The 18714-nt window shown below is 47.2% G+C and overlaps 1 protein-coding gene across 3 annotated transcripts in view; it reads right to left on the bottom strand.

Annotated features, from left to right (window-relative positions):
• Window positions 1-18532, bottom strand: part of TOM1L2 (target of myb1 like 2 membrane trafficking protein) — a 59049-nt gene extending 40517 nt beyond the window's left edge. For 2 of the 3 annotated variants that reach the window (XM_083413576.1, XM_083413577.1), the window contains exons 1-4: window positions 18383-18527; window positions 7519-7603; window positions 5218-5296; window positions 3113-3262 (exon numbers count right to left, since the gene is read on the bottom strand). In XM_083413576.1, the coding sequence (XP_083269702.1) occupies window positions 3113-3262; window positions 5218-5296; window positions 7519-7603; window positions 18383-18434 (366 nt within the window). In that variant the 5' untranslated portion in view covers window positions 18435-18527. Of the gene's footprint in view, window positions 1-3112; window positions 3263-5217; window positions 5297-7518; window positions 7604-18382 lie in introns of all 3 variants that reach the window. The other variant, XM_083413578.1, reaches the window with a different exon arrangement.
• Window positions 18533-18714: the final 182 nt, after the last annotated feature.

Here is an 18714-nt window from a genome sequence, read left to right as displayed (position 1 = left end):
AAAACCAAACAAAACACCCCCCCCCCCAATATCATAGCCATATCATAGTCATGCGGCAGACTCAGTTTCAGGTTCCCCTCACTCACTGATCGGCTTTAACGTCTTGCCTGCCCCATGAAAGTTCTGGAGAACTAAATAGCTTGCCACACTTTTGTAATGTAGATTTAGGGAGATTTTTCTCATGGGCCAACATGGCTACTTTTGAGCTGCTCCGTAAGTTATCCTTCACAGAAATGAGGACTTTCAGCAGCCTGTAGACCCCATGATCAATAGAAACACAGAGTAGTACTCTGACCTACTGGCTTTCGCCTAATATAGTCAGGCTGCGGGCGACAGGACTAGAGAGTGGGGTGGGGAGTGAGGAAATTCTGACTGGGGGGGGGGGGCAAATTAAGCCCAACAGGAGGCTGGATTTGTGCCAGCTCACCCCCATCTGATTTCATACATGACATTAATTCTGGGGCAGGTAAAGAAGTGGCCACAAAGGAACAACCAGGCATCTTAAAGGTTAGAGTGTCAGACTATGAACTGGGAGAAAAGGGCTTGAATCCCCACTCAATTATGAAGCTCCCTGGGTGGCCTTGGGCCAGTCACTCACTTCCAGCCTAATCTACTTCACAGGGTTGCTGTGAGGATGAAACAGGGAACAGAACCACGCAGATCGCCTTGAGCTCCTTGGAAGATAAAAGTGCTATATAAATGTAGCAAGGAAATAAATAAATAAATTGTGGGAAGCTGATATTCAGGGGGTTATTTCTGATGGGAAGGAAGGGGTGGCTTTGTGGCGTGCACCCCCTTTTTAAGAACAAATCTGCTGAAATTAAGGAAGCCGTGTTGAAATTTGTGCATCAATGGCATTTGGACACCTGCAAGACTTCGTTATATTAATTATCATCCCTTTGTTGGAGAGGATGTCAAATTCTTGGTAGGCTGATCCATCTCTGGAAGGAGTGTCAGAAATGTTGGCAGGACATTTTTGTGAGCCTTACTGATCTCCTTCACAGAGCTATTGAAACAGAACCGGGATTAGCTTTGCTCTCTTTATTTAGAGGGTGAAACAGGGATCTCCCTTGTAAGAATCTGATAAACCCCCTCCTTGTGGAGCCAGGGGTACATTGGAAGGATGCAGGCAGATGGACTACCCACAAAAGGTAAGTTAAGAGTATGGTACTTGGCTTTGGCTGATAAACGTACAAAACACAGTAGAGTGATGCAAGGAGAAATTTTTAAAAGATACCGTATTTTTCGCCCTATAGGACGCACCGTCCCATAAGGCGCACCTAGTTTTTTGGGGGGGAAATAAAGGAAAAAAATTATTTCCCCCCCAGGCGCGGGGTTGGGGAAGCCCGAGCTTCCCCCGACCCCAGCCCCCAAACAGGCAGCTCTCTGCAAGCCGTGGGAGCCCAGTGCTGGCTCCCGCTGCTAGCGGAGAGGTCCGCGAAGCCTGGGCGCGCTGAGCTCAGCGCGCGCAGGCTTCGGCATGCAGGCACGTCTCCGCCAGCAGCGGGAGTGCTCCCGCTGCTAGCGGAGAGGTCCGCGAAGCCTGGGCGCGCTGAGCTCAGCGCGCGCAGGCTTCGGCATGCAGGCACCTCTCCGCCAGCAGCGGGAGCGTTCCCGCTGCTAGCGGAGAGGTCCGCGAAGCCTGGGCGCGCTGAGCTCAGCGCGCGCAGGCTTCGGCATGCAGGCACGTCTCCGCCAGCAGCGGGAGCGTTCCCGCTGCTAGCGGAGAGGTCCGCGAAGCCTGGGCGCGCTGAGCTCAGCGCGCGCAGGCTTCCGCATGCAGGCACCTCTCCGCCAGCAGCGGGAGCGTTCCCGCTGCTAGCGGAGAGGTCCGCGAAGCCTGGGCGCGCTGAGCTCAGCGCGCGCAGGCTTCGGCATGCAGGCACGTCTCCGCCAGCAGCGGGAGCCTTCCCGCTGCTAGCGGAGAGGTCCGCGAAGCCTGGGCGCGCTGAGCTCAGCGCGCGCAGGCTTCCGCATGCAGGCACCTCTCCGCCAGCAGCGGGAGCGTTCCCGCTGCTAGCGGAGAGGTCCGCGAAGCCTGGGCGCGCTGAGCTCAGCGCGCGCAGGCTTCCGCATGCAGGCACCTCTCCGCCAGCAGCGGGAGCGTTCCCGCTGCTAGCGGAGAGGTCCGCGAAGCCTGGGCGCGCTGAGCTCAGCGCGCGCAGGCTTCGGCATGCAGGCACGTCTCCGCCAGCAGCGGGAGCCTTCCCGCTGCTAGCGGAGAGGTCCGCGAAGCCTGGGCGCGCTGAGCTCAGCGCGCGCAGGCTTAGGCATGCAGGCACCTCTCCGCCAGCAGCGGGAGCGTTCCCGCTGCTAGCGGAGAGGTCCGCGAAGCCTGGGCGCGCTGAGCTCAGCGCGCGCAGGCTTCCGCATGCAGGCACCTCTCCGCCAGCAGCGGGAGCGTTCCCGCTGCTAGCGGAGAGGTCCGCGAAGCCTGGGCGCGCTGAGCTCAGCGCGAGCAGGCTTCCGCATGCAGGCACCTCTCCGCCAGCAGCGGGAGCGTTCCCGCTGCTAGCGGAGAGGTCCGCGAAGCCTGGGCGCGCTGAGCTCAGCGTGCGCAGGCTTCGGCATGCAGGCACCTCTCCGCCAGCAGCGGGAGCGTTCCCGCTGCTAGCGGAGAGGTCCGCGAAGCCTGGGCGCGCTGAGCTCAGCGCGCGCAGGCTTCGGCATGCAGGCACCTCTCCGCCAGCAGCGGGAGCGCTCCTGCTGTTTGCGGAGAGGTCCGCGAAGCCTGCATTCGCCCCATAGGACGCACCCAGATTTCCCCTTCATTTTTGGAGGGGAAAAAGTGCGTCCTATAGGGCGAAAAATACGGTACTTTAAATGCTGATGGATTTATGTTTGTTTATTTTATTAACTGTCATTTGGAAGAACCTAGACCCCTGTAACTCACACATCTTTTTGACTTGGCTATTTAACTTAACATGTTGGTATTATTTTCTTCCTTATACACATTTGTATTTTGCTTTGTATCTGGTGACCAATAAACTATTATTTATTGTTTGTATTTTTTCAATAATAATAAAAACTAATACATATAGAGAGAGAGAGCCTACTTTTGACTAATATTGCTTATCACTCAGAAGGCAGAAACAAAAGCTCAGTGACAGACCTGAATTAGTGCAAGTACTTTATCCTGGACAATGGTGGGCGGGTTGTTCTTGGGAGAGATGATTTTCACCAGGACACCATCTATGAAGTCACGGTTTGCTACTAGGACATGAAAGCGATGGCCACAGTTCTTCACACATGTTTCCAGTACCTGTGTGTAGGGAAAAAACATCATTACTGGTGGAGCAAAGAAAGCTGGTGAACGCATGCAAGGAAGAAATTCATTGCCATGGACAGTAGCTAATGTCCAGGGGCGTGGGGACACTTTGAGAAAGGAGTAGCCCATGGTGCTAGTCCAGGGGATTAATCATTTCACTCACCATGGCCAGTGTTCTCCCATTTTCTAGGGAGCATGGTGAGCCCCTAGCCTTCCTCCCAGCTCGGGGTGGGGGACATCCCTAACTGGGATAAAAAGTATGGTTTCTTTGGGCACTATGTTTCAAAGAAGAAGAAGAAGACGAAAAAGAGGGGAAGGAGTTTGGATTTGATATCCCACTTTATCACTACCCGAAGGAGTCTCAAAGCGGCTAACATTCTCCTTTCCCTTCCTCCCCCACAACAAACACTCTGTGAGGTGAGTGGGGCTGAGAGATTTCAAAGAAGTGTGACTAGCCCAAGGTCACCCAGCAGCTGCATGTGGAGGAGCAGAGACGTGAAACCGGTTCACCAAATTACGAGTCCACCGCTCTTAACCACTACACCACACTGGCTCTTATAGGTGCTCTATGCAGTAAATGCAGAAGAACAAGCTCAGTCCTGGAGAGGGGAGGTGGGGAACTGCCCCACAATCACACAAGGCTTCTGATTACCTCCAAAGCTCAGTACTGTGAAGGGAGCAATTCTTACCGCTTTTCTCCAAGTGCACCCACAGCACTTCTGAAATGCTTAGAGCACTGCAGCAACAACCACCCCACTTCCATGTGTGGATTGTTCCCCCCCCCCCCCGGCTGAATGGGGAATTGCTCCTGATGTCACTTTGTGTTTTGGAGACACAGAATTCTGGTACCCACAGAATCCTGGTGCTCAGCCTGTTTTGGCTGTCCACCAAAGGCCAGTCAAAATTTGTGGAACAAAAATACAATCTGGCAATCACAGAAAATATTATTCTTAATTTGAATGTCTCTAGTGGATCAGAGGCACCAGAGCACTTTTATGCCACATGGCGGGGCTTTACTTCTTATACTTCGGGAACTGTGGTTTAGACCTCTTGGGCTTGCCGATTGGAAGGTCGGTGGTTCAAATCTGTGTGATGGTGGTGAGCTCTTGTTGCTCTGTCCCAGCTCCTGCCAACCTAGCAGTTCGAAAGCACACCAGAGCAAGTAGATAAATAGGTACCGCTGCAGAGGGAAGGTAAATGGCATTTCCATGCGCTCTGGCTTCTGTCACGGTGTTCCGTTGAACCAGAAGCGGTATAGTCATGCTGGCCACATGACCCAGAAAGCTGCCAGCAGACCACCGCCACAACCCCATAATCGCCTTTGACTGAACTGTCCAGGGGTTCTTTACCTTTTCACTTTTAGTTCTGGAACTGGTGCACAAAATTCCCTATCTGCACTGACGAGTAAAATTTGGTTATCCTAATGAAAACTCTAATATACAAGTGGATCTCATATCGATGAAATGCTCCAGTCAGGGAGGCAACTCGAATAAAATATTGTGGGGACGCACGTTAAGCCCTGGCCCACATAATCTATCACATGACACAGTGCACACACACCATTTGAATGGGAATGCCCACCCACTTTGTGGGGGCTCAACCCCCACAGATATTTTATTGTGGGGGGTCAAAGCCCCCAACGGCCCCTAGGAGTTGGCTGCTACGGCTGCAGGAGCCTAATAAAAAGTAGAATAGTAATCATCATTTGTGGACCACTGGCCTTAAATCTTCCTCCTCCAATGTGGCTACAGATGCCTGTTAGTATTTCATGCAGTCCGATGCTGCAGTTGAGATTGTTATAAATCACATGCCTATCTAAGAAGACTGCCACTTTCGGCACACCTTTTCTTGCTCCAAGTTGGTAAGAGGAAGAGGGGGAGAGAAGATTTATTTTGGAGGTCTCTCAAATGCTGACCCCTGAATCACATCCACTTGCACACGCTACTCACCGTTAGAGCTAGCATTACTTCCCTGTAGTTTTTGTTTCCATTCAACCTCTTCTTAAGCGCTCGGATGGCATCCTTTGGGCTGACGGGGAAAACACAGAACCGCAGATAAGGGACAGTTACAAGTAACTGCGCTTCTCACAGTAAAGGCAATACTGCAGTTCTAATGTTAGCTCAAGTTAGCTCAAGCTCTAATGTTAGCCAAACCCCCTTAGGGTTTGGAGACAGAAACAGTACTAGTACACCACCCGAGACCATGCTTGAGTGCAATATGCACACGCAAAAATTGGCTGCAGCAATCCTTCAGCCCTTGTGCTTAACACTCCCTTCTTTGGCTTCTCAGCTGCACAGGACGAGAAGCTTGGAGGCTTCTGCTCCTCATTAACTACAGCTTAACAAGTAATCTAAACTGGGAACTTTGGTTCACATTAACTATGGTTAGTTTCAAAAAGTCAGCTTTGTAAACCATGGTTTGGAGTTGGCTTGTCTCAAACAACCAAAGTTAGCTGCTCTGGTCAGCAAGTCAAACTGTTGTTGAGTGAGAGGTAAAGTTTCTGAATTCCTCCTTCCAGACATGTGGGAGAGGGGCAGGGAGACTCCTAGGCTGCAGGTCAGTGTGCTTAGCTACAGCAATGTTCTCAAAAAAACTAGGACTGTACCTTTCCCACAGCTTTTGAACCTCTTCAAATGCAACAAAAAACAAGTGAGTTTGTTTAGGGCCAGGCAGAAGAAACCAGACTAGTACTGCGGCCTAGGACCCTTGTACCTACGGGACCACCTCTCCTGGTATGCCCCGTGGAGGACCTTAAGGCCCATAAATAACAACACTTTGGAAGTCCCAAGCCCCAAGGAGGTTAGATTGGCCTCAACCAGGGCCAGGGCCTTTTCAGCTCTGGCCCTGGCCTGGTGGAACACTCTTTCACAAGAGATTGGGCCCTGCGGTATTTGACATCTTTCTGCAGGGCCTGCAAGACGGAGCTGTTCCACTTGGCCTTTGGGCTGGACTTAGTCTAAAACCCCTCCCTCTCATTTATTTTTTTAATGGGACCCCTTATATGGGATTTTGTATATCAATTTTCCCTTGGCTCTTTTTGATGGCCCATGTAGGACCAGCACGGATAGTTGGCCCCAGTGAATATTTGACGTTTTCTCTCCTTATGGCTTTGATCTATAGGCTACCACTAAAACGAGGCTTCATTTTAAGCTGCATTTTAAACTGTATTCTAACTTATATTTTAATCACCTGTTTGATTTGTTGTTTGTTTTGTTTTTAATGTTTTTACTGTATTTATATTTGATGTTAGCCGCCCTGAGCCCCGTCTTGGCCAGGGAGGGCGGGGTATAAATAAAAATTTATTTTATTACAGTGGTGCCTCGCAAGACGAAAAGAATCCGTTCCGTGAGTCTCTTCGTCTAGCGGTTTTTTCGTCTTGCGAAGCAACCCCATTAGCGGATTAGCGGATTAGCGCTATTAGCGGTTTAGCGGCTATTAGCGGCTATTAAAGGCTTAAGGGATTAGCGGATTAGCTGCTAAAAGGCTATTAGCAGCTTAGTGCCTTAGAAAAAGGGGGTGGGGAGCGGAAAAAAATTGCAGCAACTCGCAAGACATTTTCGTCTTGCAAAGCAAGCCCATAGGAAATTCGTTTTGCGAAGCACCTCCAAAACGGAAAACCCTTTCGTCTAGCGGGTTTTCCGTCTTGCGAGGCATTCGTCTTGCGGGGCACCACTGTATTATTATTATTAAGATGCAAACAATGTTATGAGAAGAAAGCCATTGTTCTGCTGACCCTGACACCATCAATGTGCTCAGAAGAGGAAGCTCAGAACCATCTGTGACAAGCAGCAGAAGCCGAGCTATGCTTTGTCAATAACTGCTTGGCTTTTCCTTAACATGCAGTCTTTATAATTTCCCTGGAGTGCTCAGGTGAACATATTGTCCCCTCATGTGGGGAAGGGAAAGAAGAGATAAGAAGAGCCTGATGGATCAGGCCAATGGCCCACCTAGTCCAGCATCCTGTTCTTGCAGTGGTAAAACAGGTGCCTGTGGGAAACCCGCAAGCAGAACATAAGCAGAAGAGCGCTCTGCCCTCCTGGAATTTATGGAAATCAAACCTTACAAATAAGGCATTCTACAAATGAACTATAACACTGCATGTAAACACCTTCCAGTGAAAAGGAATGCCAGCGCAGTAACACCCAGCTGATTAAAAACAACAACAACAACACTCACACCAGCACACAGCAAGCAATTCTGCTTTTTGCCCTGTGCTATCCATAGTCACAGACAGACAAAGACACACATACCCTTCTTCTGTCTCATTGATGATGTCACATATCTCCATGTTAAGTGTCCAGTCTTCACTCTGTAGGGAGCCATCTGTAGCCTTTTCTATTTAAAACAAAACAGAGCAAGCAAAATATTTGTTCACTCTTTTCCAGATTAAAGCCAAGCTTCAGAATAAGATTTTCACCAGGCTGGTCAATGGCCACACGCCCACGGTCATGTAAGAGCTACCTCCAGGTAACCAGAAGAAGGAAGTTCTACTTCTCCTCTTAAGTGCTGTCAGGCCAATGGTGTGCCACAGTTTATTTCTTTTCTAGAGCACCACTCATGTACATCTTGTTTTACAAAGAATGAGGGAACAGTTCTCTGCTCCACAGAGTTTACAATCCGGAAGCTAGGACAAGCGTGTCAACAAAGGAAGGACATGGAAATCGAGGTGGGGCAAAAAGGTACACGATTATTACAATCTTGCATGCCTAGTGTGCTTCGAGAATGTCAGCATTTTTGGGGGACAGTTGATCACATACCAGCAGATTCAGGTTGCACAATTAACGTTGATGTACTGCCCTTGTGCAACAAGTCTACTTCCTTCCCCAAATTGGAACATTTTGCAATAAGGGAAGTGATGGGAAAATGCACTGGATAACAGTCAATTGATGCTGTGTCATATAACCTCTCTGCAATCAAACAGGAATTAAGGCTAAAAATAATAATAATAACCAATGTCGTCAAACCTGCCAGCAAACTAGGTACAAACAAAGCAGGGTGTAGCTCAACAAATAGGGCATCTAAAAGTCAGCTTTGATATAGTAAGCTACAAATGTTAAGTGCAACAAAATGTTGCCAGGCACGGTGCTCCTGCTCAGGGTTCCAGCCAGTCTAATAATAATAATAATAATAATAATAATAATAATAATAATAAGTTTTATTTATACAACACACCGCCTAGCCGAATCTGGGCTCAGGGTGGCTAACAACAATCAAAATAATCCAACTTTCTAAAAACCTTTCATTATAAAAATTAATTAAAATCAAATTGATGGCAACCATTAAGCAAAATTCTGTGCAGATTGCCAGAGGAGGGGGTCAGGCTGCGCCCTGACCAAAGGCCTGGTGGAACAGCTCTGTCTTACAGGCTCTGCGGAAAGATGTCAGGTCCCGCAGGGCCCTAGTCTCTTGTGACAGAGCGTTCCACCAGATTGGAGCCGCGGCCGAGAAAGCCCTGGCTCTAGTTGAGGCCAGCCTAACCTCTCTGTGGCCTGGGATCTTCGGGATGTTTTTATTTGCAGACCGTAAGTTCTTCTGTGGGACATACCAGGAGAGGCGGTCCTGTAGGTACGAGGGTCCTAGGCCATATAGGGCTTTAAAGGTTAAAACCAGCACCTTAAACCTGATCCTGTACTCCACCGGGAGCCAGTGCAGCTGGTATAGTACCGGATGAATGTGATCTCGGAGCAAAGACCCATAAGGGGTCTCGCCGCGGCATTCTGCACCCGCTGGAGTTTCTGGGTCAGTCTCAAGGGCAGCCCCATGTACAGCGAGTTACAATAATCCAGTCTGGAGGTGACCGTCGCGTGGATCACAGTGGCTAGGCCAGGGCGAGAGAGATAAGGAGCTAACTGCTTAGCTTGGCGGAGATGAAAAAATGCCGCCTTTGTTATACCTGTAATCTGCGCCTCCATAGAGAGGGAGGTATCGAAGATTACACCCAAACTCTTAACGGACGATGCTGGCACTAATTGCACCCCCGCAAGAGATGGGAGTTGCCCCCTCAATCCCATATCGCCCCGTCCCAGCCAGAGGACCTCTGTCTTCGAAGGATTTAACTTCAACCGGCTCCCACGTAACCATCCAGCCACAGCTTCCAGACATCTGGTCAGTGTGTCTGGGGCCGAGTCAGGATGGCCATCCATCAACAGATAGAGTTGGGTGTCATTGGCATACAGATGGCAACCCAGCCCAAAACTCCGGACACGCTGGGCGAGGGGGCGCATAAAGATGTTAAAAAGCATCGGGGGGAGAATCGCACCCTGAGGCACTCCACACACCAAGGAGTGGCGCGATGACAATTCCCCCCCAAGCGCCACCCTCTGTCCCCAACCAGAGAGAAACGAGCGCAGCCATTGAAGGACTGTGCCCTGGATCCCCACGTCGGCAAGGCGGTGGTCCAGGAGTTCGTGATCGACCATGTCGAAGGCTGCTGACAGGTCTAGAAGAATCAGCAGCCTTGACCCGCCTCGATCCAGCTGCCTGCAGAGATCATCTGTTAGAGCGACCAGAGCCATCTCAGTCCCATGACCAGCGCAGAAGCCGGACTGAAATGGATCGAGAGCCGATGTTTCATCCAGAAACCTACCAAGCTGTTCAGCAACCGCTCTCTCAATCACCTTATCCAGGAATGGAAGATTCAAAACCAGGTGGTAATTGGATAGATCTAAGGGATCTAATGATGTTTTCTTTAAGAGCGGGCGCACCACTGCCTCCTTCAGTTCCCCTGGGAATATCCCTGGGAATATCTACCATAACTTCTTAAAGGATACTCCATTATACACACACACTTTCCTTTTTCTTCCAATTGTCTGTAGCCACTAAGTATGCTCAGTCATCTTTGGGCATTTCTGACTTTTTAAAAACCATGTCTTCAAAGACCTCCCCTGAAGAAAAATCCCAGTAAAATAGAGACACTTATTTGCCCAGCGAAAAATAACTGGAAAACAGGGAGTCAGAGCATGAGTCCAACTAGCCTAGTATTGTTTATTCTGACTGGCAGCAGACTGTCTGGCACAGACAGAAGAAGAAGAGAAGATGAAGATTTTGGATTTGATATCCTGCTTTATCACTACCCTAAGGAGTCTCAAAGCAGCTAACATTCTCCTTTCCCTTCCTCCCCCACAACAAACACTCTGTGAGGTGAGTGGGGCTGAGAGACTTCAGAGAAGTGTGACTGACCCAAGGTCTCCCAGCAGCTGCATGTGGAGGAGCGGAGATGCGAACGCAGTTCCCCAGATTACGAATCTACTGCTCTTAACCACTACACCACACTGGCTTTTCCCATCACTTGGTACTTTGTGGAGGGTAAGGTTATGAATGGCTACCTCCACTGTCTAAGGCAAAATGCCTCCGTATGGCTGTAGCTGGGAATCACAGGTGTTATTGCACCCGGATCTCCCTGTGTGATCTTCACCTAGACATCCTGTTGGCAATGGCAGAATCCTGAACAATGGCAGGCCTTTGGCCTGATCCAGCAGGGCTGCTCATCTAGCCCTTTAAGCAGAAGGTGCCATGGATCTGATGCAGGCCATTCTGCACACATAACAGGTCTCTTCCATTGAGCCGTGTGCCTTCTCCATGATTTCTGCATTATGACTTACTTTGATAGAAATAAACTAATTCAAATATGGCAGCTGCTTGGCTGGAATCTGTTGACAGTCCTCAAATTTTAAGAGGATGGGTAGGTATTACACATACACACACACACACCACAACTAAAACATCCACCTTATTCAACTATGTGGCCTGAAAAATCCAAAGAACACAATCAGTTTTACAAATTAATTCCAGCTTTAAACGCATCGTATTAACTGGAGATACAACATACACAATACTGAGCAGCCAGCTTCCTTTCAAATGTATGCACCCCAAAGCCACCCAATCCATTATTTGACAAAGATTTAATTTGCAATTCACGAGGATTTCCTCTGTAGCATAATCCATTATCACGAACTGAAAGCTGATCTGAAAAAAGCTTAAACAACTTAGAGCACTTTAAGATCAAGGCACATTTTGGGTACGCTTATAATAGCAGCCTACAAGAATATTAGGAAGCCAAGTTTTGAGCATAAATCGTGTCCCAAACGTAATGTCACTTAAGTGCTTTACAACAGAAAAACATTGCCTTATTCACTGAAGAAACGCAAGCTAATCTCCGTGTAGAAGGTTAGGCAACCCTAGCTCTGTAAAATCATACAGCAACAATGAAAATTCCAGCTTCCCGATCGGAAATATAAAAAGCTCTCCAATGATTATTTCACTGTGGTAGCTCTACCATTGGGAGTGACAGGATATTAATGTAACATGGGGTGAGGAACCTCTGGCCCATAGGCCTAATTCACACCACCATCGGACCCATCAGGCTGTTTTGGGCAAGGTACATCCACCCACCTGTTCTACTTCTGATGTAATATCCCTGACCAGCGGCCATCCTGGCTAGAGCTGATGGGATTTGGAGTCCCTCTACATCTGGAAGGGCAGGTTCCACAACCTTCCTTTATTTCCAGAACAGCTGAAGAAGAATCTTTGCCTTAACGTAACCCCACATATTTTAAGAGCTGCTGAGGACGACTTACGACTGCTCTTACCAGCTAAATCCCAGCAAACAGTTACCAAGGAGAGGGATTTCTCAGTGGTGGTATCATCATTGCGACCCCACACAAATGAGGCCCAGCTGGCCAACTCCCTCTTTGTCAGGAATTTTATCAGATCTTTTTTGTTCAAAAATCTTGCAAGAGCAGAATTTTGTCATCACTGATGTGAACTTGCCAGAGGCTGTTGTGTTAAGTGATTTTCTATTAAGTATTTTAATTGTTAACTGATCCTCATAGAATTTTTTATTGCTTTCTGCCAGACACTGCAAAAACCTGTGAGTGGGAAGGCATTTCAGAAACAAAAATAAATGAGTGTCATATGTCTCAGCTCTTCCTAAACACTTCTCTAAAAGGGTTTTGCAGGCCTCACTTTTAACTAAAGTCATTGTTACATCCAATTAAATTTTCCTGTGAACCAGTGTTATTTCCTGGCAGAGAAACTACAATGCTGATGCATTTGCAGCCCTGAATATATATTTTTCAAATTATGGGAGGCCGCAGGAGTTTGACTGCAGAGACCAAAGCTGAGACCAAGGAAATATGCTCAAATGAAACTATTCTCTGTGTTTCGCAGCATCAAAAGAGCCACCAATGAATGCAACAGCCAAATAATTGTGCCTCACACACTCGGGCAGGAAGAACCATGGAAACATCAGACAAGCAAAGCACTGTGAAGCCAGACAGACTTCAGCTGAGGTTTCGCTCCAGAAAAACACCATTGGCAATTATAAAACAGGCGGCAACTTTGCTTCTTCTAAGGAGCCGCCTGCTTGACTGTCATCACGCAGCCCCAGAATTAGGCCGAATTTTTTAACATACAATCCCTTCTCTTTGAGGCCATTAGCATCTTTGCCACTGGAGACAAACATCCAATTTATTATGTACAACTCACTCGAAACCCCACTGTCAAAATGTCTCATAATAAATATAAGGGGCACCCACTGGCTGCTTGCAGCAAATGGGGAGCAAAAAAAGGTGGAGTATAGTTAATATATAAAACATTTAAAGTCTTAGCAACAGTAGGATCAAGCATTTTGCCCCACCCAAGTTGCAAGACATAGCGATTCGGGGGTTGAACCTGAACAGGTTCAAATTCATCTTCATTGGATGCACTTGGCAACAGAACGGGTCAACGAAACTGCTCTTTGGTACTTGGGTATTGTTAAAAAATACAGAACCATGTCTTCCTTGGTCTTTCGTGCTGGGGGTAAGCTGGAGGAACAGAACCTAGCAATGATGTCTCCCACTACCCCCTTCCTTGAACCATCTGTATTTCCACCACTGGGACAAATTTTAACAATTTGATAAACAAGGACAATGGCTTCGTTGAATTAATATACAACAAATGCAGAAATAAAGATAAACTTGGAAATATTGAATGGGTGGATGGATGAATGAATGAGCACAACACATTGTATTTATGTCTATAATAAAAGCAACCAGTAACTGGACCATCAAGAAGAACTGAACATTTTATTCAACAATAACAAAAAACATTTACAGGCACAAGTTTATTATCTGAACAATACAAAACGATGATTTTGCTTCATCTCCTACAAAGAAAAGGCATGTCTGGAGTCCACCCACCATACACACACTTCCTTGGAAAAATATTTTGGGCTGAACAATCTTTTACCAACATATCTTGGAAAAGATATAACAAATCGGAGAATCCTTTATTTATGTTATGCTATTGGACTGATGAACAATTTATTATTAGGACACAAAACAGAATGTATGCTCTGTTTTTCTTACTGCTTTTGTTTGATGAATATGTGCAAAACTGAAACAGAAATAAGAGTGGCATTCAACTCATTTTTACTCAGAGGAGAGCTATAAATTAATTAGAGAGCAGTTAGGTCTGTTAATGTCAGCAGGACTACTCTGAGTAAAAATGAGTTGAATACCATATGAAGCATTTAAAAAACACAGCCTGGTGATTTGGTTGGAATTGCTGCTTACTCATGAAATAGGAATTATCAACCACCACCACATAGCAGTGGTTTTCAATCTAAGTTCTCAGGAACTCTGGGGTTCCTTGAAATCTCAAGGGCAAAAACATTAAGGGCACACAAGGTTCTCTGGAAGATGACTTACACAACCACAATTGCAAAATTCTACTCTATTGCATTATCGACAGCAAGCAGCTGCAAGAAACTGTTGGGTGTGCTCCCATAGGCTAACGGAGAGAACCTTCAAGTCTGCCCACTGAAAAGAGAATGTACCCAAGAACTTGCCCAGGGAGTCCTTGGAAGATAATAGATGTGGAAAGTGTTTCCTGAAGACAGAAAGTTTGAAGAAGAAAAAATGCTGCCTAGAGAACTACGGTATTTTTCGCTCTATAAGACGCACCAGACCATAAGATGCACCTAGTTTTTGGAGGAGGAAAGCAAGAAAAAAAATATTCTGAATCTCAGAAGCCAGAACAGCAAGAGGGATCGCTGCGCAGCGAAAGCAGCAATCCCTCTTGCTGTTGGGGTTCAGGGATAGTTGCACAGCCTGCATTCGCTCCATAAGACGCACACACATTTCCCCTTACTTTTTAGGAGGGAAAAAGTGAGTCTTATAGAGCAAAAAAATACGGTACTTCTCAACTTTTATCTAGGCTTAGCACTGAGCAGAGATTTTCAGTTTTCCCCAAGCTGGCCTTGGGACTTTCAACTGAGCACAGAGCACCCCACGACTTTTAACAGTACTTGTACTGTAACAAAAACTCCTCAAAGCCATGGGAACGTCTCAGTTTAAATAGATGGATGCTCAGAGCTCCTTCTTCAAGGTCACAGGAAAGGTCAGCACCAGAGCCAGGATGGAAACTGAAATTCCTGACACTGAACAGCATGCACACTTAAGTCCTTGCCCCCGCTGGACAGCAATTTCCCGCTAAACAAAGTGTAGCAGTTTACCAGAGGCGAGTCTAAGACTATTTGGACCCCAATGACAAAATGACTGTTCCTTTATTCGGCTGTCACGTATGGGATAGTATCTGCTATTTGTTTCCCAAGCAACTGAGGGGTCTACATTGCCCCATGGACAATCAGCTCCCCACAACAAAACCTAGCAGTCGGAGAAGAGGCACAGCGCAGGAACAGGGCCCCCAAGAATCACATTATTGCACAATAATGCTTTAGGCTAAGCATTGTCATTACAACCAGAACACAAAAGTGGCCAGTATCTTATTCTCATGGTACGGAGGGGAGCAGTTGCCACAAGACTCGGGCCTCATGTCTGGGCCCACCTGGATGCTGTTGGAGAAGCCCAATCGTGTTCCCTTTCCTTGAGCCATATCATTTGCTTTGAACACAGAATATCTCGGATTCAGTCACTGGTATCTCCAGGAAGGGCTAAGAATGTCTCTGATGAAACTCTGGAAAGGCACTGTAGCCGCTGAGCTAAATAGGCCGGTGGTCTGTCTTGCTGCAAGGTGGCTTCCTCTGTTCATATATTCCTCAGACCTGCTCTTGTCTCCCAACTTCCTCCACCTCATTCCCCCCCCCTCGGTTATGAGAGTCAAACAGTCCTCTCCCCCACTCCCAGTCCAATAGGATGGTTCAAGGATGATGAGGGATCAATCTGAACATGGAGGTTCTACGACGGGTAAAAGCCACTGGCAGGCAATATTATCCACCATTTGCTAAAGTCTTTGGTTCTTTAAAGTCATCTTTAAATTGTCAACTTCAAACCACCACTACCCATCCTATGGTAACCAGTTCTGTAAGGTAAAAGTCTGCATTATGAAAACAATGCTTCCCTTAAAAAAAAAAAAAATCAACCACATATTGCAAATCAATGTCACCAGTCAGGTTCTTGTGTTTTGAAACAAGGCTTCTTTATTGCAATCATAGTTCTATACTTTCACTTAGTCATTGCTTTTCAAAGCCAAGAAAACCTCAGCCTCTCCTCAAATGTGTCTCAGTCAGGAAGTCATTCTTAACTTCTCTGATCATTTTAGACATCCTTTTTGGTGTACTTCCTAAGAGATCTTATTTGATTAGGTGATAAAAACTACACACACACACACACACACACCTGAGATTCCTCCATGTCAGGTTGCCCTATCTGACTCCACCCCACCTTTCCTCCCAGTTTCATTCTTTGACTCACCCCACCTCAGAGCACCCTAGGCTTCCTCAGTTCCTCTTTTGCTCCCCAATATCTTCCAACAATTCACAGCTAAAAATAGGGCCTTGAACATAACATCCCAGCTTAAGGTTTTTAACTGCCTGAGGCAAAGGATGAAACCACTCGGACTGGCAATTGAATCTTACTTTAATGCTGGTGACAGAACAGTGCCTTTTAGCAAAATGGAGAGCAGTAGGCTTGCTTTAAAGGAGTAGTTAAAAAACAAACCCTATGGAACTCCCATTGACTTGTGCCTTGCCCCATGTGTATAACCATTATGCAAGCAACGAAGAACTTTGTGTTTAATGCAACCTTTAACTGTGATCCTAATTGGATTTTACAGAATAGCTTCTTAAAGTTTGCTGTATGTTTGGTCATGTAAACGGCTAATAAAAATACAAAAATATATACAGTGGTACCTCGGGTTAAGAACTTAATTCGTTCTGGAGGTCTGTTCTTAACCTGAAACTGTTCTTAACCTGAGGTACCACTTTAGCTAATGGGGCCTCCCGCAGCCTCTGCACTGCTGCTGCGCAATTTCTGTTCTCATCCTGAAGCAAAGTTCTTAACCCAAGGTACTATTTCTAGGTTAGCGGAGTCTGTAACCTGAAGCGTCTGTAACCTGAAGCATCTGTAACCCAAGGTACTACTGTATACAGGGCAGGATTCCTTGTACACACAGCTCTAACCTCCCAACCTCACTGCCACTCTTCCAACCCCAGACATTTGCTGCCTGAAGTGGGTGTGTTTGCTCTTTACAGATCGGGTGTGTTTGCTCTTTAAGTTGCAGATATACTAGAAAAACAGATATACTAGAAAAACAAAGGTCCTCCTGTAACCTGTTATCAACAGTTCAAACAAATGTCAGCGGTTTCAAGGTATGCAATGACAGGTTGTGCACAGTAAGGCACACTTTACTGTGCACACACATAAATTTATGTTCATGAGGACAAGATGCATCTTCCCATCAACTTTAATAGACGAGGGAAGAGGGCTGGGTCATGAATAATAGAGAGTCAGGGTGGCAGCATAGTTAGTGTTGAACCAGGAAATCAGGGCTCAAATCCCCAACGAGCCATGAAGCTCACTGGGTGACCTTGAGTCAGTCAGTCACTCTCTCTCAGCTTAACCTACCTCACAGGATTGTTGTGAGAATAAGATGTGGAAGGAGAGAACCATGTAAACAACAAATAAAACATAATTAGTGACAACTCCAGACAACTAGGGTTTTAACTAGCTACAAGATGTTTAAGTCTTAGTTTTCAATAGTACTCTGTTGATATGATTAGGTCTGCTGTGGCGGGTAGTTTTACAGTTTCATTTTTTGGGATCGCATGATGATTTCCTAAGAGGCATACTGCTGTTATTTATTATTTAAATACCGTACAGAAGCTGCGTTGAAAGGATACTTGGCCTAAAAGATGGCATATAAATATTTCAAACAAAACTAACAACCTCAGGCTAATAACATTTTGGCAAGGCATCCTCAAAATGCAAACACAGGGAGAAAATAAGCACAGTGATGGTACACAGGCCAGAAAATAGGGACAGCTAGAGGATACAGTATGGCCTGGCCTATATTCATTAGAACCCACACAGCAACCCATATATTGTAGTTCTAACAATATCAATCTATTCATCTCAAATCCACAGTCAAAAGGTTAAAACGGGGCCAATGCTTTACCAGGAGGAAAAGAAGCAGGGATGACAGATAGTTTTATCTGCTCAGTCAATGGTCCTTAAGGCACCTTTTAGGACACACTGTCATCACAGAGTGACTTACAAGGCTCCTAGTATGCATTAAAATGTATGTATTATTATTTTTTGCTTAAAATATTGCATGTCACTTTTGAGCTGCTGCAGCAAAAAAAGAGACTGCTTAATTTTATTTAAAAAATCACCAATATTACAATTACCCTCCACAAAGGCTAAAGTTGAGGCATATGACATGGCTAAATAAATAATAATATTATTATTTATGGGGGAGAGAGAGCCATCAGGGACCAAGTTAGCAGACTGACAGGCTGGGAAGGAGAACAGAGGCAATGATTCACCAAGGGCACCAATTAAAACAAAATATATGCAAGGACGCTAGAGAAGAAAGACTTTCACCTCCCAGAACCATCCCTGGTTCACGGTTGGCCGTGACAAACAGGCCCGGGGCTCCCTTCGTGGGTCAAGAGGGGGCCAGGACGGGAAGGGCCGTGAAGCCGGATCAGGTGCATCTTCATGTGCAGTCCTCCTGCCATCCCAGGAGGGAGAAGCTGCGTCTGCCCAAATTCCCCCCTGGCCCGCTGACAGGGGCCTTTGCGGCTTCTCCCCCCCCCCGCCTCCCCCTCCCGTCCCCGCCGCCTCAGGCCGGCCCCCCTGCCCCGCTCCCCTCGGCCGCCCCCTCTCTTACCGAGGCTCTGCCCCACCGGGGTGCTGAAAGGGTTGCCCAACAGAAACTCCATCTTGGGATGACAACAAACCCGACCGGCCTCCCCGCCCGCTCCACCTCTCGGAGCCTCCTCTCCTCATCCCCCCCCCCGCCCAAACCTCCTCAGCCCCGCCTCCGGCTCGTGACTGACAAGCCTCGCCGGCCAAGCAGAACCTCCGCTTCCCCACAGCAGAGCCCGCCCCGCCGTGTCGTCGCCCGAGCTCCGATCCCGAAGGCCGAGCGCTCATTAGCGAGCGCGAGCGCCAATCACTTGTCAGGCCAGGCTGCCCGGCCTCGATGCTATCGGGCGTCGG

This window comes from Podarcis tiliguerta (genome assembly GCF_965153285.1).
Source record: "Podarcis tiliguerta genome assembly, chromosome: 14".
Taxonomy (NCBI): domain Eukaryota; kingdom Metazoa; phylum Chordata; class Lepidosauria; order Squamata; family Lacertidae; genus Podarcis; species Podarcis tiliguerta.
This window is presented reverse-complemented; position numbering and strand designations above follow the sequence as displayed.